At 35.1% G+C, this 25561-nt stretch overlaps 3 protein-coding genes across 3 annotated transcripts; 2 read left to right on the forward strand and 1 right to left on the reverse strand.

Moving 5' to 3' along the window:
• Positions 1-527: 527 nt before the first annotated feature.
• On the forward strand, positions 528-3820 carry LOTGIDRAFT_109671 (hypothetical protein; the record flags this gene model as incomplete). The annotated part of the gene is made up of 6 exons (XM_009046085.1): positions 528-644; positions 1130-1249; positions 1545-1648; positions 2310-2430; positions 2756-2803; positions 3491-3820. Coding segments are annotated over 6 exons (840 nt in total), but the record flags the coding sequence as incomplete, so codon positions are not given.
• A 3132-nt stretch (positions 3821-6952) lies between these two features.
• On the forward strand, positions 6953-12309 carry LOTGIDRAFT_211630 (hypothetical protein). Its single transcript, XM_009046086.1, has 4 exons — positions 6953-8605; positions 8678-8764; positions 9109-11579; positions 11663-12309. Exons 1-3 carry the CDS (start codon positions 6997-6999, stop codon positions 10344-10346), a joined length of 2934 nt encoding a protein of 977 aa, XP_009044334.1. The 5' UTR covers positions 6953-6996; the 3' UTR covers positions 10347-11579; positions 11663-12309.
• A 258-nt stretch (positions 12310-12567) lies between these two features.
• Positions 12568-17584, reverse strand: LOTGIDRAFT_184799 (hypothetical protein). Its single transcript, XM_009046087.1, has 7 exons — positions 17546-17584; positions 15972-16130; positions 15630-15730; positions 14971-15052; positions 14439-14552; positions 13926-14018; positions 12568-13654 (listed from the first exon to the last, which is right to left on the reverse strand). Exons 2-7 carry the CDS (start codon positions 16026-16028, stop codon positions 13484-13486), a joined length of 618 nt encoding a protein of 205 aa, XP_009044335.1. The 5' UTR covers positions 16029-16130; positions 17546-17584; the 3' UTR covers positions 12568-13483.
• Positions 17585-25561: the final 7977 nt, after the last annotated feature.

Consider the following 25561-nt stretch of genomic DNA (forward strand, 5'->3'; position numbering starts at 1 on the left):
CCGGCTGATAGTTGATGAAATTATGACTACTGTTTGAATTATTCAATTATCAATTTCATGCCATCTTCGGGAAATATGTTTTCCGTTTACGGATCTTCGGGGTTTTGTAAGTAGGCCTATAGATGGTGTTCTTTTCTCTCTTCCCCTACCCCCCCTCCCCCTCCCCCCTCCCCCCACACCCATCCTTCATTCTACATCCTTCATACTTAACCCTAACCAGAGTTAATTGTTCGGAAGTTACAGGGGACAAGTAATATCTCTGGAGGGGCTACAGATATAGTATTTGGTGCCAGTAATAATGGAATTGGTTGAAACTTGTTTGTCTGAACTTGAGTTCCGCTATAAAGTACACATGTAATCGCAGCTTAAGTCTTGCATCAAATTGGCATTGCTACCTTCTGTGATACAGGTATCAGGGCTATCTCAGTCAAGGTACAAGACGAAGATTGTAATAGGTTGACATTGTGATGATGAGCTTATTGTGAAGAAATATATTTGTTTTTACTTTCATTTCAGACCATGCACCAGTGACCAAAGGAGTTCTAGCCACATCAATTTTATCATCATTCGCTTTGACGTTTCCTCTTCACTACCATAGACAGTATTTCATATACACATCAGACCAAATATTTCAGAAACAACAGGTTTGTTACAAAAAAATGCCCCTAATTTTAAAAATGAACTCTTCCAACCATAATTTTCATAGAAACCTAATGACTGCGGATGCATTTTTGGGTGAGCTCAATAAGAAATTGAGGGGTGTCAAATAGATGAACTTTTTAGTTAACTCTTGTCTAATATCTTGACATAATAAGGCTTTATTCTTGTCAGTAAGTTTTAAATACATGATTTATCTCCCTTGTGAGAGTTGAATTAGATAATCAAATGCCTTGTGAGAAAGCACCATTAAAGAATGGCTTTTGAAATTGAATTTGTAGTGGCATACGCAGCCATATTGTGGAAAGACGTAGCCTGGAAAGGGAAGAAATTTGATTGGCTGGCAGAGTCATAAATAAGAATGGAAGTTATATAGTGAAGTTGTTAGATTTCCTTGGGATGATTACATAAAAGAAACGAAAATAAATGGTCTAATTTTAATTACCGTAATTTATGTTTATTTTAATTTCAGTTATGGAGATTAATCACTTCCAAGTTGGTTTTTTTAGACGTTAAAGATTTGTTTATTTGTTCATTACTCATCTACTATTTTAGAATATTTGAGAGGAGGTTTGGCTCCAGAAAATATGCAGTAAGTTTTGCCAAAAAGTAATTTCAGATGTCTGTGGTTCCTGCAATTCCAGTGAAACCAGGTATTTGATGACACCACTAATCACAAAGGGCCTTATACAAACATATTTTGCAATTAGTGAGGTCATCAAACGCTTAGTTTTAGTGGAATTACAGGAACCACAGACGTCTGACTGAAATTTTGAATGGTGCTAATTGATGCTATGTGTCTCCAATACACATACAAAATGTAGAAAACCTTTTTACAATCCCTTTAAGAAACCATATCTTATATGTAAATTTTTTTCTTTTTTCAGTCATATTTATTAAGCACTGGTTTCCTAGCAACATTATTAGAATTATTATGTTTATATGTTTGTCAGTTATTAGAAACTGATATAACTTCACTGCCTTCTGGCCCGTAAGTATGGATATTTTCTTCAAAATTTTTTATAATGCCAGGATCCAGTCTAATTAAAATTAGACCAACCTTTTTTTATTACTTTTATAATTTATATAGCCACTTAAGTTAGGGTCTAACGACAGCCCTCTTGACTGGTCAACATTAACCTTTTGACCTAACCCTGATAAACACTGTGTCACAAAATGCCAGCACTGGAGATTGTAGAAATTTGATTGGATGTCATCGAGTTAGCTTAAAAGGTTAATTTGACTACTGTTCAAAAAGGCTGTCGTTAGACTCTAACTGAAGTGGTTACATTGAAAATAAAAGCTAATAAAATATGGAACTAATGTTTGGACTGTTTATTTTTTACTTTTAGATATTGTTTGTCTCAATTGTAACCAATCAAATCATGTCATGTAGAAACCTTTTCTTTATAACACAATGAATTGTGGGAGAGAGCCTCACAGGGTTTTGCTATCCCAAAATGCATTGTTTTCGGGAAACTGGTTACGAATGACATGCTTTGACTGGATAAAAGTAACAGTATTTGTCTGATTTTTATAAGATTTGTTGGGTAGGATTGTATCGACAAGATTTTGGATAAGTTCAAATTTGGGTATGATTCGACAAATATTGACAGAGTTTCAATGTGAATTTGTTTAATATTTTTCTTCAGGTTGTGTTTTGTGTTTCCATTGTTTATACCATATTATTTTGATATACCAAGGGTTGCTATGACAACGATACTAGGTGTACCGGTCACTGGTAAAACTTTTACCTATATTCTTGGTCTACAGGTATTTCTTTACTTTGGTTATTTTGTTCAAATATTCAAGTTTCCTTAGAGTTTTAATCGTCGTGCCTTTCTCACTAACCTGGCATAGGTTGAGAAATACCCTTTCAATTTTCAATCCTACTCCCCATCTAGTCTTTCGAATGGGACAATAAACCGAGGCCCCGTGTGATACAGGTTGTGCACATTTATAATCCCTCATTTGTTGAAAGCTGATAAAAATTTAGCTCAATTTTCTCAGAGAGTTTAAAGCTAGCTAATTTATAAGATGTAGAAAAGTATGACATAAAATTTTATTTCAGATTTCATTTTCCAATACTGTCTTTCAGATAGCAAGTACAACAGCTGAATCTAGATTGGCAGCATTATGTTCTATTGTAAGTATATTGTTTCCTGAGATATTTTCCAATTTTTATCAGGGACAATGATGGCATTAATTTGCACCATTCCAATTTTCAATCAGTTGTCTGTGGTGCCTGAAATTCCATTTTAACTAAGGGTTTATGATATCTAAAGGAATAGTATGATAATACAATTGTTTGTGGTGGAATTGCAGGAACTACAGACAATGATAATGCTAATTGATGTTATCAGTATCCAATTTAGAAAACCTCTATACATTCCCTGTTATGGCTTTGGAAATGTTGGACGCATTAAGTATTCAAATATTTACTCATAATTCTGAGGTGTTTTTGTAGGCCGATTTGATTTGATAGATTAGCTATTTAGTGCAATTGTGAGCCAGGAAGTTTAGGCTAATCGACACATTTGTGAGAAAGTTTACCTAAACTCATCAGGCTAATCATCCTAATAATCCGAGGAGGTGGTTAGGCGATTAGATTAGGCTTTTTAAAGAAGGCTTCATGTGGAAGTTCAACATTAATAATTATGATCAAAATTGATGACTTTCTTTTGTTGTCAGTGGAGGCAGCCATATTGCCTAATCGCTGATATAATCGCATATCAAATCGGCCGACAAAATTGCCTCAGGTGTGAGCATTTTAAGCTAGAAGAATTTCAAAATGGCTAACTGAATGTATTCATGTACGATTTTTTTTTTCCAGATTGCAGGATTATTATGGCGTATAAACTTTTTGAAATTTCAATCAGTGATATTAATACCTAATTGTGTGGGACAAGTGTTTGAAAAGACAATTGGGAGACTCTTAAGGTCCAAACCACCCAAAAATATTCGTCTTCCAATGGGAGCCACTTTAGAGCTACAACGTCAAGAACAGTTAGATAGACTGGAACAGCAGATGTTGTGGCAAACATTTCAGAATCCTAATCATTTAGCAAATAATAACGTTGGAGGAGGATTAGCTACTTTCTTTCAGCAGGTAAGACATCCTGATTTACCGAGGGTTGAGAGTGAGATCATTTCAAACCCTTGATACATCAGGTCAGTATTCTGGAATCATGTGTATATTTGGAAGGAACATTAATTTGATGCTTCTTTCTGACAAGATTTGAAAATACAGTCGAAAAAAAAACTTAGAATATGAGCAAAAGTTGAAAATTGTATTTGCCATAAATCGCGGCCCCATGTGCTACAGGCTGTGCACATAACAGATCTGTCGACAGATTAAAGTAAGCTAATGGCACTATCATGGAAAAATTTACCTCACTGTACACTGCATGACGTTGCCCGTCTTTATTAGCTTGTTCAGGTACAAAAAAAAAACTTCATTATTCAATTTTCACTGTTTTACATAAATTTTGAATCTCTTTATGTTTTTTATTTTAGAATCAGCCCAATAGGCCTGGGATATTTGGCAATAATTTTCCTGAGAATCTGAGACAAAGATTTAATGCAGGTAAACAGAGTTATTCCCCTTTATCACATTGGATGTACTCTAACTTAATTCTTGTTTCATTTTAGTACTCTAGTTTCATGTACTCTAACTCATAAAGTATTTGTTCCACTCTAGGCCTGTACATTTGGGAGAATCAAACCCTCCCTTCCCGAAATCTAGTTTTGTTTTATGTACTCCAACTCTAGTTTTGTTTTATGTATCTTTGTATGTATTATTTACTCTACTTTTGTTTTATTTACAGCAGGTCAAGGTCAAGAAGAACCTGAACCAGTCTCTGAGGAGCAGGTAAACATCTTTAATGTCATTGTGATGTCCTTGTCTTAGCAAAATTTCATTCCCAGAATGTCAAGACACAAGATATGCCAAGTTCAAGGCCACAACAGATTTATTTCAAAATCAAACCACAAGTTTTCCACTTCGAAGTTATTCCCCTCCATTTTCCCATCTTTCTCTGCCATGGTTACATACACTCTTGGTAGAAGTTTTTGAGATTCTCAGCAGCTCTTTATTTATTTCCTCTATTATGTTTTGATTTTAGGTACAACAGCTAGTAGATATGGGTTTCAATCCAGAAAGAGTGAGAAATGCATTGAGACAAACTAATAATGATATGACCTCTGCCACCAGTGTATTACTTCGTGATTTATAGTGATTTCTGATTCGGAACTGAATTCTGGGATTTAAGGATAAACATGATTTGTTGTTCATCCAGGATGTTCATCATGATTGGATGTTCATCATGATTGGTGTTCATTGGATTTTTATCATTGGTTTATCATCATGAGTGGTGTTCATTGGATGTTCATCATGATTAGATGTTCATCATGATTGAATGTTTATCATGATTTGTGTCCATTGGATGTTCATCATGATTGGTTGTTGATCATGATTGGTGTCCATTGGATGATTGAATGTTCATCATGAATGGATGTTCAGCATGATTGGTTGTTCATCATGATTGGTGTCCATTGGATGAGCATATTGCTAAGATGTTCATCATGATTGGTGTCCATTGGATGAGCATATTGCTAAGATGTGGATTGTAGACTAGAGAGTACAGCCAATCAGAGTCTTCGATGGAAAACCTGTAATCAGTTTGGATTATTGTACATTATGAACTTCTATGATACAAGGAAGTTGGCAATTGCAGTTAATATATAAGACGAAGTTCATAACAGCTTGACATTGAGAAGTGTTGAGAATTGTTTACACTGCAATGTTATTTTGCCACGCACTACTCGGTCTGGACTGAGAAAACCTCTTCTTGCGGGACTCAGCCCACTTGAAACTAGCACAGCCCTCTAAAACCTGTTTCTCACCCACTTTTTCTGCCGACCTGTACTCAGATTACTTGGCTGTCTAAAAGCAGCTAATGTTCTTCATGATTTAAAATTCATGACTGTTTTATGTCTAGCCTTCCTCTTTGATAGGGTACACTAAAAAATAAATAAAATAAAATGAATGTGGAGTTTTACTTCCTACTTTTCTGCACCTAATGTGCAGACGGGCAATGCCTTGTGTCAATTTGCACCGTTCCAATTTTCAATTAGATGTAAGTGGTTCCTCACTGATTACATGGACGTGGAATAAATTCTGCCGAGTGGCGCACACTCTAAAATATTTGCAGTGGGTGTCTCTTCTACCTTTGTTAAAAAATTTCTGACCATTTACATCAACGTGATCAGGCGAAAAATTACGCTTGCCTGCTTCGATCAACATAGCTGTTTTCCTTGTGATGATTTAAATTTCATTTAATTACACAAAATTGAAATGAAATGAATGGAGTTTTACATCCTGCTTTTTTAGCACCATGTGGGCTAATGAAGACGGGCAATGCCATGCAGGGTAGGCTACAATGAGGGAAATTTAATACTTTAAAATGAACGTGCACTTTATGCAATAAAATGATATATTCAAAAGCATTTTAGTTATTCTGAATTAAGCTGGCCAATATCTTTCAAAAATACAATTCCTGAGCAAGAATCGGAAAGTTACAGCCTTAGTCATGGCGTGGATGAACATGTAGGGGTTCTAGTGGGAGGTGTTTAAGGGGAGGAGTTCAAAGGAGAGGTGTTCAAAAAGAAGGGGGAAGTCAAGGAATCAGAAAAGGGCTGTGATAACATCAACTCAGTTCATTCAGTTATTTTGCAATCTAATGAAAGGCAAAAGATGCCATAATTCGAGCTTTGCTTTCAGTGGACACGGGGACTTAGTCTTGAACAGTAAGAGGCTAGTAAGGTTTGGAAATTTTGACATTTTCACGGCTCTAATGTCTATTTCTGTTAAAGTTTTTAGATTCAATTAAAAAATTGTTTTCTGTCAAAATATTGAAATTCATTAATCAATTCTTTACTTTGTACAATGCCACTATTTATTTTCACCGGAAGTTGTTTTTATAATATGAAGGCTGCATACATCAATAATAATATTGTGAAAAATTTGGAATTTCAAGTTTCCAAATCAATAAAACCGAAATGGTTGACATTGGAATTAGTATATTTTTTTTAGATATCTTTCATAAACGTACATTCTTAAAAAACATATCTCCTAAGCGATAATGTCAATGAAGGGTTATCTGCACCTGACAAAATGGTTGCCAGCTGTCAAGGTGTCAAATATTAATTGAGTTTATTGATTTGTTACAAATTAGCCTCCATTGTGATTAATTAACCTATATTAGATTTGATTTTCAACAACTCGGGAATGTTCCCCTGCCCTCAAAACACACAAGTTTCGCAAACTTCCACGTGAAAATGGTGCCTGAAGACGAAAGTGAAGTGTTCGAAATAACCGATTTCACAACAGCTTCTGATTGGGAACGGTTCATAGCCAGATTTGAGGAAATTCTTCATGAATGGAAATTGGTCAACAGAGGGTACCTCCCTCCAGTTAAAAAGGGTGATTTTGCATCCTGTAATTGGGATGAAAAATGTGATGAATTGCAATTTGCTGATTTTAAATTCAAAGTGACATACATGGTGTTGAAGTCTCATAATGCCACAACTAAAAATGCCAAGGAAGTGAAAGAAGATGAAAATGAACAAGAAGATGAAGGAGAAGGAACACCTACCGTTTTCTCAGATCTGATGAACATGGAAAATGATTTTCCATTCCGTGCACATTGTTTATCTCGATGGTATGGTCTCCAAGAATTTTTAATCATCACCCCAGCTTCCAACACTGATGCCATTGACAGTGAAAGCAGGTCAAAATTACTCTTGAGTTCTGCTTCAGTGGCGTTGAATAACACTGGCTGCACCATACCAGTTTATGTACAAATTCAGCAAAGATGGCGGAAGCTGTACTCAGGTACTGCTATAGTACCCGGAGCAAGTGTGGAGTTCGAGATGATTCACTTAAAGAAAACGCCTCCCCAATATAATCATTTAGCAGGACTTTTAGACGTTTTTAAATCTAAACTTGGCTGTGTCTATATCTCCATGCCTCCAGTGTCAGTTTCTGTTCGATTTACATACATTTTACAAGAATGGATCCATTGTCCCTGGCCTCAAGAACCGCCCGATTTTTCTACCATATCTGAATGTGATGTTGGTTGTACAAATTTTGGAAACCTGCCTTTTGGGGCGTGTGTGGATCCCATCAGTGAATTGAATTTATCGTGTACGTGGCCAAGTTTATCAGAGGATATGATAGTGGAAAACAATGTTTATTCTGATTTGGATCCTCTACAAGCACCACAGTGGTCGGTAAAGCTGACAATGACAGAAGATGCTCAATGTCTTTTGGGTGAATATCTCAGAGAATTTTTGAAACTGAGTCAACATACAGAAACAACTGATGAACTTTTGGGAAATGCTTTGGATGATTCTGATAAAGACCAAACTGACATTAGTCAGGCTTTACAGCGCCTCACAGAGCCAGCCGTGGGCTACAACATCCCGACCCTCGGCCATGTTGTTTCTTCAGCTACAACCAAATTGAAAATGAAACCCGAGGAAGCACCAATTCCTGGAGAGGTCTTGAATGAAATTCTTCTCTACCTTTTCCCTGATGCTAAAAAATCGGATGAAAAATCTGAAGGGAAGGACAGAGAGTCTGCCGAGAAGAGTACAAGAAGTTTAAAGTTGATTGAGGATCTTGGAAAGCAGCTAAAATCCTCCCCAGTTGATGGTTTGAGTCATCGACTTGCTATTTGTTTCTGTTTAGTGAACCACAATCAAGGAGGATTGAGGGCAGTGGCTCATCTATGGCAGGAGTTCGTCCTGGAGATGAGATACAGATGGGAAAACAACTACTACATCACTGGTGTGGAACATGGGCAACCCAATATGAAGTCTAGCATTCTTCATCAAAAGCTTCAAATGTTGAACTGCTGTATTGAAAGGAAAATCAAGCGAGAGAGTCTTGGGTATGGTTATGGGAAAGATTTAGAGCATAACCATCTTCCTGGTGATGATACTGACAGCATTAAAGGCTCTAGACCACAATCTCCTACCTATCAAAGAAGACCACGGTCCACCAGTCCACAGGCTTTATCTTCTGGCTCTGGTGACTCCGAGAGTAAGTTGAATATTTTTATTAATTTTCCCAAACCAAACGAGTAGCTATCTCTTGGGAGATCAGAATCTAGAGCCAGGGTTCAACCTCTGGTATTTTCACCCCCTTATGGTGTTGGGCTAGGGTGGCAGGGGTGTGACCAACTGTGTATGTAGAAGAATAATTTATTTTGAGTTAAGATTTAAGACAACGATCTCACAATTTCAGGGTTCAAAGGTTCTGATTGATTTAGAACCTACCTGTTATGAAAAGCGGTATTAACTGGAAATATTCATGTCTGAATACTTGACCTTTGCTGCTGGAGATCTTTGTTTTTATTTTCTTATTTTTCCATGATTTCATTTCAGATCGTAAAAGAGTTGAGAGTGGTGGAAGCTCCAGTGACGAAGAGTTTTTTGAGTGTGCTGAGAAGGAAGATGAAGTGGATGAAGGGAACCAGGATTCTTCTGCTTCAGAAGCTTTCTCTGACACCACTCCTCATTCCCACAAACCAGAGGGTCGTCTGGCCCCCATCAAAGACATGAAACTCCTGAATTCCAGAGAACAGATGTATATTCCAATTACTCAAGAACCTTCTCCAATGACCGAAGACATGCTTGAAGAACATGCTGAAGTCTTGGCCAAGCTTGGATCCTCAGCTGAAGGTACCCAACTTAGAGCCAGAATGCAGAGTGCCTGTCTTTTGTCAGATATGGAATCCTTCAAAGCAGCCAATCCTAACTGCACCTTGGATGATTTTGTGCGATGGTACTCTCCCAGAGATTACATCACTGAAGAAGTAGAGAATGAAAATGGTGAAAAGGTCATCAAAGGTCAATTGAGTTCAAGGATGAAGATTCCTGGTAACATGTGGGTAGAAGTCTGGCAAGGCGCCAAACCAATTCCTGCTCGCAGACAGCGTCGGTTATTTGACGACACTAAAGAAGCAGAAAAGGTTCTTCATTTTCTAGCAGCAATGAAGCCAGGCCAAGTTGTTCTGCATCTTATGCCGATGTTAGTTCATGCGGCCATTTTGAAAGTGATTGAAAATGAGGATCAAGATACTGAAAATCTAAAGACTCTTCTGGATCAAGTGATTAACAAAGCTGCAAAAGTGACCAGAAGTCCTGTGTTGGACACCAGAAAGTATGAGGATTTGGTCCGACTGATTGAGCTCTCGGAAACTGTGATCGCAAGGGCTAAGTCGTTAAAGACTAAGTTCACCATTGATTTACTGGATATGCCGACTGCTGACGAGGAACTTGAAACTTTTGTGAACAGTCTGTTGAAACAGCCGGAAGTAATGGTTCGAGGTGGTCCATGTGGACCTGCAGGATCCATCATTCATAAACTCTTCACTGCTGCACAGCGAGCGTCACACATGCTCCTGGACGATGAGGAAGGGGACATTAATCTTGAGGATCTTCAAAAACCGACCAGCTCTGTGCCAGATTTTCCTCCTCCTTCAGCTAGAGAGTATATTTTACGTGCAATGGTTCCCCGACCGGCTCCGTACTCGAGAGTCTTGCCTCAGAAGATGTACTGTGTGCTAGTCGATGACTTTAGATTGGCGGGAGCTTTTTCTAGTGACACAACCTTTCAGTGATATTTTTAAACTTGCATTTTTAGACACCTTTTAAATCCTTGCTTCCTGTGAAAAGTGCAATTAGATTTTAAGTTCCTTGGACTGCACCTTTGTGGCCAGAATCATGGATGTCTCACAATTAAGAAACTTTAGTGAATAGTGCGAGAGCAACCTATTCCTTATATTTTAATTTGCTTTATGGTAATAATTCTAATAAGGTATTTTGATAAGGGTTTTGTATTTAATTTAGATCTCATGTTTTTGATTTGCTGAAAACTCTACATATTCAAACCAATCCCGGAAAAGTATTGGTAGTTTGGTTTATGGCTCAAAGAGTTCAGTTGTGCATATGATAGTATCTTAAAATATACTACTGTAGTTTGCTTGTCATAGGCTATTTTATTAACCCCCAAATTGCCAAATTTTGCATTTCTGTAATATTAATGTATGATAAACAGGGTTAAGATTTGTTTGCATGTTAATATGTAATTGCACTGAAAGAAACAGGGTTAATTTTCTTTTTTTCAAATTTATTTTGTACAAGGATAGTAAGGGTTCAATAATAATGAAATATAAATAGAAAAGATTAACGATACATGGAGCTTGCTGATGGCATCATCACTATGTCATTACGACATCTAATACCTTGACACCATTAGGCACTTTTCTAGTATCGAACAAATTCGTGAATGCAGCTATTGGATTGTAAACTAAGGAATACAGCCAATCAGAGCCCTATCTAAGGACAATAAACACAGCTTATTTGTTTACAGGCTTTCTGTCCAGTGCTCTGATTGGCTGTATTTACCACTGTCTGAGCTATTCTGTATTTTTAGGGTCAGATATTAATTTATTGTTATGTTTGGAATAAATCTCTAAATATATTTGAATTTTTCTTTTGTTAGCTCTGTACTTTTCAATCAGGCATCTGTGGTTCTTGTAATTCCACTTAAACAAGGTAAGCATTTTATGACGTCACTTTTTACATAATATTAAAAGAAGGTAACGCTTGATGCTTAATTTTAGTTGAATTTGAGTGGTGTCCTTCGTACACATAAAAAGTTTATAAAATTTCATATCAATCCCTTTAAGTATCTGTGTGGAACAATGCATTTAAAAAAGACACTTTTTTAGTCTATATTTTATTGTGAATAGTGATACAGTACATATATACAATTAAAAATATAAATTTCAGTTTAAGTGCAAGCCAGCTTTAAACTCACTAAACTAAATAGAATTTTTCCTTTTAAGCAGCAAAGTTTCTTTTTTATGAAAACACTTGGCCATGTTCAGGTTTGTTTCAAAGCTAAGGCTTGTTTCTTGCAGCCATTTTCTCTAAAACTTAGATGGAATTCCATGCTGCATAATGAAGTCATCTGATTTGGTTGATAAACTCCTAAGCTGCAAAATAAAGCCATTTGATTGGGTAATAAAACTGAATGAGAACCATCCAATCAGGTGAATGTATTAAGACCCTCTTGATTAAGCTTTTATGAAATTGGTATAAATTAAAAGTAAATTTTGAAATGAGACTATAAAATAAAATATTAGCACTGAATCTAACTAAAAATTGGGTCTAAAACTATGTTGCACACAATAATTTCTTTGGTTCGTACTAAAAATAAATCAAATTTTATAAGTATCCTGAAAGCGATTCCTACGATTAATAAATCGGTACCAAACCATTGTTTCTTGAAAGATTATGATTACAAGAAATAGTTTTAAATCATGGGATTCAGTTGATTTACCAGCTGATTAGCCGACATTATAGCTATCCTTTACATTTTTCTAAATAAAAATCTGACATCTGGCTTGTCTACAATTCATTATAACACACTGGAGGTGACATGTCCTTAAATAGATATCATTGATCAGGCCAAAGAATACACATGCAGACATGTATTTATTTTATTTGTACATTAACTAAATGCCAGATTTTTGTTTGAGAGATTAGATCGTGTCTGTTAAATTAAAAATATTGATCAGATCTTTAAGTTTAAAATTAGTAACGAATACTACAAATATCATTCTAGTATATCACAGGCTGTAGACTAAACATAAATATAGATATATACATAACAAAACAATAAATAAAAATATACATTATCCTGGGCAATGGCTGCATCAAGCCTCGAGTGCTCGCAGTGCCTAAGTTAAAATGCTGATAATTTGGTACCGAAAGCCTCAACCAAGACATACAGTCAAAGATATCTGAGCACAATTCGTGTTTACATTTTGAATCATACCGAATTTGCATAAATAACTTTACAATTCAGAAAATTCCTATACCGTTGAATTAGTATATATTCCTTGCAGAATATCTTGTGACCTTATGATGCATATAAAAATTTAATATAAATGTAAAAAAGCCTATCTCTCACGCTATCTTACTTCATCAGTGATGATTGCATTATGGATTCTAAACGCGAAAATATTATCGAAAAATTAGAACTGCCAAAATAAATTAGTCCAATATCCATGTTGGAGAACAACGCTTCAGTATTTCAAAAAATTTGATTGGTTAACATGTAACCTTCAAAAGACATTATTCAATCAGATTTATGAAAATATTATGTCTGGTTATACTAAGCTATGGCTAAGCCAGGGACTGGATAATGTTTCTGCTAAAATTTGAGATAAAATTTAGATAAAAATTAAAAATCATTTTAAAAATGTCTGCCATAAAAATGAGTACATGATAAAAATATGAGACAATATTAAATTTGGAAGGAATTCTCTGTGAGCAATCAGATCACGATTTTATTATCATAGTGATTATATTGTGATAAAGGTGATCACGATCTTGTGCAGAGTGATCACAATATTGTGAGCACAGAGATCTTAAATTCTGATGAATTGTGAGGACTTGATCACATAAAATAATTATGATATTGTGATCAAGTTCTCACAATATTGTGATCCAGTCAAGTTACAGTTATAGAGTGATCACATTATTCTTATCACTATATCACAAAATCCTAAACACTATGTCACAAAATCGTGATCACTATGTCACAATATATCGTGAGCACCATGTCACAAAGTTGTGATAATGACATCACAATATCGTGATTATTACATCACAATATCATGACCTCTATGTCACAATATCATGATCACTGTATTGATGTTGTGATCAATTAATCACGATGCGGTGATCACAGGGCCATAGGTGAGGTAGGAGGAAGTCCAATAGCTGTATCACCAAAAACATTAGCGTAAGAATTCTTGAGAAAATGGACGTAATTTTGCATGCTTCTGTTGGTACTGTGGCATTGTTCTAATCTGTCTTTTAAATCATATAATCTTGAATTGAACTTTCGCTCATTCTGAAAATAGAGAAAGGGAGATAATTTGATATTAGGAGTCAGAACTTTAATTTTAACAAGGACAATAACTCTATATTCATCAGTTAAAAAACTCTTTAATTTAAACATATCCCCCCCAATTCGATCTTAAACATTAAAATTGTATTATCTAAATGCTTTTGATTTGGTTTTGGACAATCTTTCATGCTTATGTGTCCAAATTCCACAAAATACTATTTAAATTTGTGCCAAGTTATTTTTCTGCCTAAAATTCGGTCATGGATTCTCTTACCTCTTCTTTTTCTCGTTTAATTCTAGCTATCTCAGTTCGCAGTTGACTAAGTTGTGATTCTAGATCAACTATTCTAGATTGGTATGTTCTTTCCTGAAAATATATAGTTGAGGTCAGTCATTTTTGTCATATATATTTCTCTTTAGATAAACTGGGCTGACTCTCGGAAGCACTGGCACAGGCATAGAATTTTTCTTACCTTGAGGAGGATTCGAACCCACGGCACACTATTGCCTAGCGGCTAAGGAAAAGCACAAAGTGTATTAGAAAGCAAGAGGATTCGAATTTTTCAGCACCACTCCTGGTTAATGAGGACAGGCTAATGCCATGCAGTGTGCAATGAGGGAATTTATTGGCATGGGTCTACTATTCTTTTCAATTCGAGGACAGCCAGTAGAAAATGGAGCTTCCATGTCAGCCCTTCTAACCTGCATCCCTGACAGACAGAAACCAGGGACATTCTTTAAAAGAGTTCACTGTACTATAAGCTTGAGAAGAATCAAATTAATCTACCTTAGAATTAAATCTATCTTTAAACTCTTCAGTTTGACGTCTGTTATCAGCCAGAGCGTTTTCTAACTGTCGTGTTAAACTGGCATTCTCTCGCGATTTCTCCTCTAGTCTCATCTATAATAACAATATCAAAAATTTATTAACTTTTCAAAATAAACTAAACTCAAAGCAGAAATGAAATGAGATGTAGTTTTACATCCTAATTCTCTGCCAATAATTGAGTTAATGAAGATTGGTAACGCCCTTCTTTGTGCAATGAGGCAACCTTTTTAATAGACAATTTAAAGGATAGATCCTTTTCATTCATTCTTGTACAAAAACTTTTGAACTTTGGCTTGGACACCATGATTGAATCATGGACCTCCACCTAAACGAGCAATCATCTAATTTCCTATCAGAGTTCTCTAAACTCCAATTAAAAGGAGATAAATTCTATTCAGCTTTCAAAATGACACTTAATTTGACCAAATGTGTTTTTTTTGCTCCAGATACCCTAAAACTCCTTGCACAAAAATTAAGAATAAAAAACTACCTGATTTTGATGTATAGTTTCTTCTCTCTTTGCCACATTTGACATCAGATCTCTTATCTGTTCTTCAGAATCTCGGAATTTCCTTGAAGATACAAAAAAAAAAATGAAAACTGTTCATCTCAAAATGAAGTTAGCTTGCTGTATAAAATTCCAGTTTAAGTAAAACATTATTTATCTTCATACGAAATAAATTACTAAAGTTTCCCTGAAAAGCAATAATAGTCAAAAGCCAGCCATCCATCTTCGGTGTTTGACAAGGATTCTTAGCCCCATCCAAACGAGAAGCAATTTTCCAAGACAGCTCCTATCAATTTATTGTCACATCCAAACAACAAGACACTTTTTCCATGTCCGCCACTCGGACCTGCATCACTGACAAAGGGGAAACCCAGTTAAAAAATCCAAAGATATCATCTTGATATAGGTCCTGATGAAACCCTGGACATTCATGTTGAAGAGCAAGCATCTCACTCACTGAGCCACAGTGACCAATGTGGAAGTGGTATAGCTCAGTCGTTAGCTAGTTGGATTGTCGTCTGCTAGGAGATTAGGCGTCATTGGTTTGAATTCAATCCTCTTCTAGGTAAGAGACATTCTGATGCCAAGGCCAGTGCTTGCGATGGTCATCCTAATGTCTGGTTCCAACTCCTATGACCTACCTCTCTAATGTATCCAATCTGCTATGTAGTGTTCTATTTTCATCTTCTGTTTCATGTAGTTTAGATTTGATATTACTCTGATGGCCGTTAGTATGTTCTACCTAAAAATAGAACAAATGAAAGATATGGAAGGAATTTTACATACTGGGCCAGTGCATTTATAGCAAACTATTTCCTATAACATGTAACGTCTTCAAAAATATGTTTTACTGAACATAGCAATAAGCCAAATATATGGAGATCTACATCCTACTTTTCTTAGATTCTGAAATGGCCTGGTCTGTTGAAAATAACAATAAAAGTGTAGTTAGCACTTAGCACTTAGAAAACAAAAGAACAAACCTTAGAAGAGAGTTCAGTGATAATTTTAGTATTTTCTGTGTTTTTAATTTCGTACATCAACAAACGTTCATTAGCTTCTTGTAGCTTGGCTTCTGTTGATCGTAACAACTCAGGCAGGGGATCTAACTCTTTTAGACGTTGATGTAATCTTGCTTTAACCTAGGGAGATAATACAGCGAATATAGAATTCAACAGATTTTCATGAATGTATTAGAATGGCATAGATGTCCTCTAAATACTTGCTTTACATGCTTAATTGCCACTTTAATCTATCTGTAACCTTTTTTAAAATCAAAATCTGATGTACTGTTCCACTACAATTCACGAATAATATTCCTAGATTACAGTACAATATCAGCAATAACATCGCATTGGAATGTAAGCAGGATGTAATGATAGTCTAAAATTCCACAGTTTTTACTTCTTAAATTGTAGGACAACTGAAAATTCGATTTTCATTTTGAGAAGTGTTACAGATAACTGAAATTGAGCTTTATAATCTGGTAAAGCAAATATTCAAATGAATACACCCCTTAACTATGCTAGGATTTTAACAGAAACTTACCTGATATCCACAGACAGAAAGCAAGATGGGAGAAAGGAGATTAGAGGGAGAGGGGCTTTTCACACCAGAAAATAATGTCAACATCAGGTAAATTTATTAAATATTTTATTTCTAGTACATAACTATTTTGATATAGTGGGTGGGTTCAATTCTTGATCGGTGTGTGATAGTCCGATGACCTTGAATAAATCATTTTCACTCATAATTCCAGTCGACCCAACTGTAAATGGGTACGTATAATCCGGGAAAGATCAATGCCAAGAGGTTTGGTCAAGGACTAGCTGGTTGAAAAGATCCTTAACTGTGAATCTAAGTTGTTATTCTTATAAAACATTGCTCTTTCTTTCTTTAGGCCTGGCAGAAGTTTTTTTCTCAACTGTTAGGCTATAATTCCTAGACACCTTTGGTTACAACTAGTCAAGAGCATGCATCTAACTTACTGTGCCCAATTAAAACATTGAAACAAATAATGTGATAAAATTTGAGTTATTTATGCAGGTAAAAATTTTCTAGTCTGACATGCTTATTTCATGTTTTTTGGGTGAGAATATACAATGAAACAATGCAATATCAGTATTCTTCCTAGTGGTATATCAACTAATATTGTGTATATTAACAGAAAATTATATTGTGTATGTTAACAGAAAAGTATATTGTGTATTATTGTGTAACAGAAGGAAGAAATGCTTACAGATTCTGTTTCAGAGTCAGACTAAAGATCAGACAAGACAATATGAATATTATACCAAGTTAAGTTAACATTATTAGCTATGTGGAGTTGAAATGATTGGAGTTTTACATCCAACTTATCTTTCTTCTCATGAAGTGAGATATTTTGCAAGGATTGTGGCATTAGTGTATTATTTTTTTCATGTCAGTACTTCTGACCTGCATCACTGACAGTGAGAGACCAGCTTGAAGAATCCAAAGGTACTATCTGGACCTATGCTGGGATTAAACTCTGGACCTTCAGGTAAGCAAACAACCGTCTAATTTATAAAAATGTTACCTTTTCTAGTTCTTCCTGCCCGTCTTTCTGTAATTTTCCTGTTTCTAATTTCTGTTCTTCTAGTTTAATAATAGAATCATCAGCTTCACGACGAGATTTGTGCATCTGGAAATAATGTATCGAAAATCAAAACCTGATGAAATGAAAATCATAAAATTGTTGAAATGACAAAAATTAAAAAAAGAGTTTTAAAAGCTAAATCAAATTAAGAGCTTCGAAAAAGTAAAAAACATAATTTTGGACATTTAAAATCTTAGTCTGAAGCCAACTTGTCAAAAAACACATTTTTGATATGCAAGCAATTTTCTACAGTCATAGAAATAGTGGGTTTTTTTTTTCAGAAAATGCATTGAATATTAAAAAGTAGTTTAAAATTTTGAAAAAAAGACAAGATCTCATGCTGAGAATTGAATTAAGAGGTACAGAAATTTGTGATATTGATAGCTGTATTAGTATGAATTCTAAAACATATTTCAAGAGACATGGCAATTAGCAACAGTGTTTGAAATTAGAAATCACAAGACAGTTTGGAATTCATTATAATGCAACTTCAAAGCAGAGATTTTATAACAAGGCTTCAAGACTATCCAAGAACGTGCTAAAAAATTAGAGGTATGTGTTGTTCATATAAAATTCAAGTCTGACTAAAAAAAAATCTCTGACAAAAACATGGGGCTTACAAAGTAATGGTGCAACAGGAATGCAAACTCATTCAGTAACATTCGTATCCACGGCAGCCATTATCTGACAATAACATCTTATGTAACTGGAAGAAAATTTTCTTGAATTGTTAGACGGAAGTTACTTCCGCATAGTTCTTCAGATGTTAAGAAGACTATCCTCGTAGACAGAGACGTCTGGGTGTCAGGGACTAGTCAGATGAAAGTAGTCCAATTTATCTGCCAGTTGCATACAAGGTTATTGTCAGACGTAGGGAGAATGGCTGACGTAGATAAGAATGATTCAGTAAGAATAAGAAACCCTACTTTCATGTAAGTTAATAGCACGATGCTTATCTTCTGCAAGCTAAAATTACCCATGATACCCACCAAAATTAAGCGCCCCACTGTTGCTAGGTAACAAGTACCACTCATTATGTCACTAAACTATGAAAATTATTATAATTGAATTAATAAAACAAAATGGTGCAATATTTATGTGTATTAGTGCAGTGCATCTATAAATTTACTGATTACGGTTTTAAAGGGATTTTAAAGAAGTTTTCCAAACTTTAAAGGGATTGTAAATTGTTAATTTTTTTATGTGTATTAGGGACACTGATAGTATCAATTTGCACTATTAGAATTTTCAGTAAGACGTCTGTTGTTCTTGCAATTCCACTTTAACTAAGTGTTTGATGAAATCTCTATGTTTGTAGATATAATTAGCAGCTTAGTTTTATTGGAATTGCAGGAACCACAGACGTCTGACTAAAAATTGGAATGGTGCAAATAGATGCCATCAGTGTCCTCGATACACATAAAAAATTCGGACAATGTCTTTACAATCCCTTTAAATTTTGGTGGACTTTCACTTTCATTTTTTGTATAGTCCCTTTTTAATAGCAAAGGTAAACAAATCTAACTGGCGTAGTAATTATAACAGAAGGCGTAAATTGCCAACCTGATCTTTGTATTCCTCCACCAATAGTTCATATTTTTTCAGATTTGATCGTAATGTCATGACGTCGTCTTCAGCCTGCGTGAACTTAAGTTCAATACTGGATATCGTGGACTACAACAAAATTACAAGTCTACACTACAAGCAAAATAAGCTCCCATAAACCTTAGCCCTTTGAAGATGCTTCAAAAATTAGCCTTAAATGAATGTGGAATGAATTTGTCTCAAATTTTTTGATGTTGAAATTTTATCCAAAACGCATGTCAGTTAAATTTTCTCAATTGCCAATCTAAATAGTTAACTGGCTGTCCTGATAAGAGTTTTCTACCCAAAACACATCAGCATGAGATGAGCTCTATTCATTCAAAATGTATTCAGAAATTAACTTTGGTTTAAGTATTTGTAAATATTTTTGAAGCATCTTTTTAAACCCCTCATCCCCAAAAAGCTCCCTTTCCAAAAAGCTTAAAAGGTGAAAAAAAAAATGTGAAAAACATAAAAACTTGGGTGATAACAACATTCATGCAGGTGACAACAAAAAAGTTAGGTTCAATTTGTGCTTGACAACATTTAATTTACAACATAAGGCTACAGTCAGTTTGGATATTCCATTATTCCAGAATTCAAATACAGTGAAATGATTGGCTGTAATGTTTAAACAGACCAATCAAACTATAGTATTTGAAAACTGGGGTGTGATTTTTCTTCAAAAGTACCAATTTTGATTAACTAAGTTTGCATCTGCAATGTGCCAAGAAATACCTTAAGGCGGTCATTTTCTGACTTCAATGTAGAGAGTTCTGATGATTTTTCATGCAGACGATCTTTTAGTCCATCAGATTGAGATCTTGTATTTTCTTCCACTTTGTCTACAATATTCTCCAGATCCTTGATACGTCTGAAAACAAACAACAACGGAATGGAGTTTTACATCCTTCTGTTTATTGCCCTCACATAATTTGAAAATTCAACAAGAGTCTTAAATCAAATCCATGTGTTACCAAATAATAGGGTACAATAAAAGTATATATCAAAGCCGCACTATAAGCAATATGAAAGTAAAATGTGGCTGGGGAGGAGGGCAAAAAATTAGGGATTTCAGGTTTAAATCATTTATAGAAATAACATATAATATTTTTAGCCTAAAAGTTTTGGAAGTAACTCCCCTTAAAGATTTTGAGCTGAAAGTTTCAAAAGCATTTTGACTTCTGAGCTATTCTAATCTATCTTATCAATACAGAAGAAAGTGGAAAAAAAAGTTATGCCAGAAAGATTAAAAGGTAAACTACAGAAGGGATTCAACTTCAAAGTATACAGTTGTTTATTTTTTATTAGCTTTAATTGCTGTAGACATCAATTTTATTTTAAACAGATAACCAAAAGCATCAAAATACAGCTGGATCCCTTTAAGCATGAGAATTTCTTAAAAAAATCTAGGCTACTAAAATTGGAAATTTTGAGCTCAAAATATCTTTAAGGGAGTCATTTATTTTTATGTGAACTCACATTTTGAGGGAACTATTTTCACTTTGAGCTTGATGACGTTCCTTATGTAATTTTTCGATACGACTCTGAGCTTGATCCAGCATAGATTTGTATTCATCCGCCTGTGTTTCAGCTTCAGTTAATTGAGCATTTAATTGATCTAAAGCATCTTCACTCCTTTCAGCTCTTTGTTTCTGGGCTCTAAATAGATTATAAAACCATGCTTGGTGATTTTTTTTTTCATATAAGACATTCCTTAACCTTTGTTTTAAGCTCTGAAAAGTTTTGACTCTGTTTGTGGGCTAAGCTCATTCTCAACTTATAAGCTTTAAGCTCATATGCTCAGGTCCAAAACATCAAAAAACGATTGAAATTGAGCTCCCTTATAATAAGCACTATGATAAGGCAAGCTCAGTCTTCTAGAACACCTGATATCACTCTGCAATTTGGTTTGTCAACTGGGTTCGTATTTAGTCAGATTTATGCAACTTCTTTATGCTATGCTAAAATACTAAAGCAAGTAAGCCTAATAATGGCCAACAAAATCATATAAAAACCTTTCTAAGACAATAATAATAGTATCTTTTCTATATCAATCAGGTTTGATAATCAACTTATTTCAAATTAAGCAGTCATTACATTACAAAAAAGTCATTTCACCCATTAACCCTTTCTCAGTCGATTGACTTTGTCCACAATCTATATGGGATCATAATTTCAAAACTAAAGGGTTAAATAAATCAAGCTGAATTTTTGGAAAATTAATATTCAAATTTTTTTTTGCAGATACAGAAAAGGCGAGACAAGATTAAAGATAAAAAGCACAGCAGGAAAAATAACTTGGCAGGAGGTAAGAAAACATGATATACACCAACCTTGTGGCTTTCTTCAATGATTCTTTGTCTTTATCAGCTTTTTGTTTAGCTGTGTCAACCAATTTCTGCAGATGTTCCATTTCTATTGTGTTTTGAGCTAAGGTATCTTCTAATGTCTGCAAGTAAAGATTCAGGATGGTGAAAAGAATTTCAATGTAAAATTTCACTTCCAACCATTTTTACCTTAGGACAGGCTTTATAAAATATAAATTATGTAGTCATTTTTGTTATCTTTTTTGTGCATGCTCTGTAGCAAAATGTTCATTCTACTAGAACACCTGATATCACTCTTCAACTGGGTTCACCAACAGAACATTCTTTTAGGGAGGTCACATACCTAATAATATTAAAGACCACTACTTACGCGAATCTGTACAGCCAGTCTGCTACAATCAGAATCTTTAGATCGAAGTTGTTTCTGTAGATGAGCTCTATTAGATTCTAGTGTACCCTGAAGATTGCTGAGAGCTGATATCTCAGTCTGTAAACAAACAAATAAATAAACAAAGTTAGAAATAAACAAAAATTAACCCTTTTAACACTGAGAAAATCAATTTGTAAATTTTCATTCCTAATATTGAATATTTACTGCATCAGAGCAGAAATAAATGCGTAAATTTTCATACTTGAACAATGATATATTACAACAAACTTAAAAATTCTGCAAGGCAAGAAAAACACCTCATTTTGCGAATGAACTCTTCCAGTTATGTATAATATTGATTGGAAAATGCATGTGCAGAAGAGTACAATGTAATTTGGTTCTGACCTTCTGAGATTCCACTTGATCCTGTAATTCTACTGTCATTATTTCTCTATCTCTTAATTCACATTTCAATCTCTGAAAAATATAACATTAAAAATAAAGGCAAGGTAATATACGCCCACTGGCAGCTTTGATTTTAAATAAAAATATTTAGCAGTACAGTAATAATCACCAGTGTGAAATATTCAACCTTCCGTCATACCTTGCTAAAAGGCTAATGAATATTATTACCATGTTTTGTCAAATTCTTACAGAAATTGTGCCTTTTCGAGTGTATATGAGCTAAAAATTTAGGATATTTTCAAGAACAAGGGCAATAACTCATAACCATACCTCATTAGCTCTGTCCACATCAGACACCTTCTGCATCAACAATTCTCGCTGCTCATTCAATCTTAAAGCAGCAGCTTCTTGACTATGATGATCACGAAGTAAGCGACGGAGGATTCGATTAGTGGTATCGAAATCGGACAGCTTCTCCAATAACAAGTCCTTCTGTTTAGTAAGCTTCTCCGAGGACCCTTCTTTCAATCTACGCAGAACGTCACGAAGTTCTCGGATCTGTTCTGCTACAGCTTGTCCATCCATCTCTACCTCTATTAGCTTCTTCATCAGCTGTTCCTGATCACAACAAAATAATTCAGCCTCTCTGAAAATTGAAACAGATAGAAATTTCAAGCTTGATTTAATGTAAGGTGGAACCATGAAATTATCACTCAATATTATGGTGTCTAAGTTTTGCCAACTAAGTGATTTTTTGTTCAAACTGGGGTGGCCCTGTAACAGATTTTTCAACATTTTTGGCTCCTACAGAAACTAGATTCATTATAACTTACTTAGCAGGCATAATATCTCCTTTTAAAATATCAACATTCTGTCTAAGAATTCTATTTTCTTTCTCTGTAGAGTTCAACTCTTCCTGATAATTATGGATCTCATCATCTTGTTGTTGTATAACACGTTGGGAGGTGTCTAGGAGATCATCTCTCTTCTCTATTTCATGGAGAGCTTTCTGTAAGTCAACCTAGGAAAAGAGAGATAGAGGGATTAACTTAAATTTTAAATTTTTTCTATAACACGCTAACTGGGGGCGTCTGAAACGAAATAATTTTGTAACTTATATTTAAGCACCAGCTTGGCTTGCAATGCTATGCAGTTTGCAATTGGGGAAATCGTATAGCATCTGGCTTTTTTGTTTAATTTGCAACTATTGAGGTATACTGGTGTATGCAAAATTATTCTCATTGCCTCCTACAAGGACCGAAGTACAAACGCAAAACATTTTTAAAAATCAAACCACAAGAACTACAACTGTAAATAGTAACAAAACAAACTTCTGAACTGCTAACAAAGAAATGCAAGGGTACTGGCATTCAAACCAAATTTGAAGTAAATATCAAAAACAAGTACTGCTCTGGAAAATCATGCAAAAAACATCAATTCAAACATTGCCAAAACAAATTTATACCAAAATTTCTATATCCTCTTTGAGAGCAGCATGAGTGCTGGTTCTGTTAGGTAATTTAGGTGGTCTGGTACCATTTGATTGGGAAGAAGACTTTGAGCAGGTTTTGGTAATACTAGTTTTTGATGGTATACTGACAGTGTGCGGTGATGAAGTACCGACATTAACTTCCATACTTGACTAAAGAGTTATATAGAGACCAGTTAGAATGCAGAAATGTCCTTTTATGTTTATGAAGACATGTGATTCCATGACAGCGGAATGATGAAAATTATTACAGGACAAAAGTCAGGACAGCGGCATTAGCATGCTCTTTTTCGATTTCTAACTGTCGAGGAATCTGTAACGTGTACAGCCTGTAGCACACAGGGCCTCGGTTTATTGTCCAATCCGAACGACTAGACCCTTTTTCTATCAGTCCCTCTTACCTGCATCACTGACAGGGAAACAGGGTTGAAAAATCATATGCTGGGATTGACCCCCTAACCTTCAGGTTAACGAGCATGCGCCTTACTCACTGAGCCACCGCGGCTCCCCTTTTTCATCAAGACAAAGTGAAAAATTTGTGAGCAACAATACACATGATGAGACACTTTTTCAAATGTATGTCCCTTTAATGACGTGTAAGGCCAGCAATGGAGTAGTAATTTCTCCAGGACCTATCACTACTATATGCTGGGATATCTTGATAAACTATCTCTGTCAGCAGATTTTTGATGACATTTAACTGGAGAGAAGTTAATCTGTAAATAAGACTTTAACTTGTGCAGTACTTACTTCATTTTTCAAGGTACCCACTTCGGACATTAAACTATCAATTTTCTTCTCATAAGTTCTGACGGTGCCGTGTATCTTATCTTCTTCATCTGTAGAGAGGTCATCAACAGGACCATCACATCCAGTTGATGGGATATCTATACGATGTGGTGGACCCTACAGGGATATGATTGTTAGGATAATGTACGAAAATCTCATGTCCTGTTCTAGCTAATGAGGATCTTGTTTCAGAAACATGAAAGAAGTTGTTCAATGATTACGAAGTGTCAAATATCTTTAATCTCAATAGTACACATGGGGACAAGGTTAATTTGCCCATTCAAAGTCTGAACAACATTTTCTCAAGAATCAAAGATTCTCTCTTGACTTCAACTGGAATAATTTGTAAATATTAGGTTTTTTAGGCACATCTACAAATAGTCCACATTAAGGTGTTTAGTCTCACCCCTGAATATTGACGGAAGTAACTATGGACAACAAGATGTTGATGAGTAACCAAGGACACTGACTTCACTTGATAATAGACAGTGACATCATGATGTCGTATTGACTGGATTATATTTAGTTAGGTGTAAGCTTACTAAATTGAAATTAGTAGTCAATTGCAGCAAGTACTAAAAGTTTAAGTACAACTTAATATGATGATTTTTTCTTACCTGCCATGCTAATTTTGATCCCCGGGTAGTTTTACCTGGGGGAGGAACCCATGGACCACCACCAGGACTTCGACTCCTAGCTCTTGATACCGAAGATTTAGGTCTCAAACTGTTACTGGATGATCCCTTAACCCCTAGAGCACTGGACGATCTTTTCTTCTGAAAACAGTAATAAGTTCATGATTTGACAGAAAGACAAAAAATGTTTTACAAGGATTTATGAAGATCCTGTCTTCCAGCTGGTCCTTGGCATTGAAATTTTCTAGATTATTCCTACCCATTAATACTTAGATGACCAGGTGACTTAGATCACCACTGACAGAAATTAAGACCCACGAACACCAATTGTTTGACATTATAAGCTTAACCAAG

This window comes from Lottia gigantea, assembly GCF_000327385.1.
Source record: "Lottia gigantea unplaced genomic scaffold LOTGIsca_10, whole genome shotgun sequence".
In the NCBI taxonomy this organism is placed as follows: Eukaryota; Metazoa; Mollusca; class Gastropoda; family Lottiidae; genus Lottia; species Lottia gigantea.

Coding starts and splice junctions, on each gene's coding strand:
- LOTGIDRAFT_211630 (XM_009046086.1), top strand. CDS start 6,997: ATGGTGCCTGAAGACGAAAGTGAAGTGTTCGAAATAACCGATTTCACA. Junction 8,606..8,677: donor AAGGAAAATCAAGCGAGAGA/GTCTTGGGTATG, acceptor ACAGCATTAAAG/GCTCTAGACCACAATCTCCT. Junction 8,765..9,108: donor TGGCTCTGGTGACTCCGAGA/GTAAGTTGAATA, acceptor ATTTCATTTCAG/ATCGTAAAAGAGTTGAGAGT.
- LOTGIDRAFT_184799 (XM_009046087.1), bottom strand. CDS start 16,028: ATGTACGAAATTAAAAACACAGAAAATACTAAAATTATCACTGAACTC. Junction 15,731..15,971: donor TCACTGAACTCTCTTCTAAG/GTTTGTTCTTTT, acceptor TTCTATTTTTAG/GTAGAACATACTAACGGCCA. Junction 14,019..14,438: donor AAGATAGATTTAATTCTAAG/GTAGATTAATTT, acceptor ATATATTTTCAG/GAAAGAACATACCAATCTAG.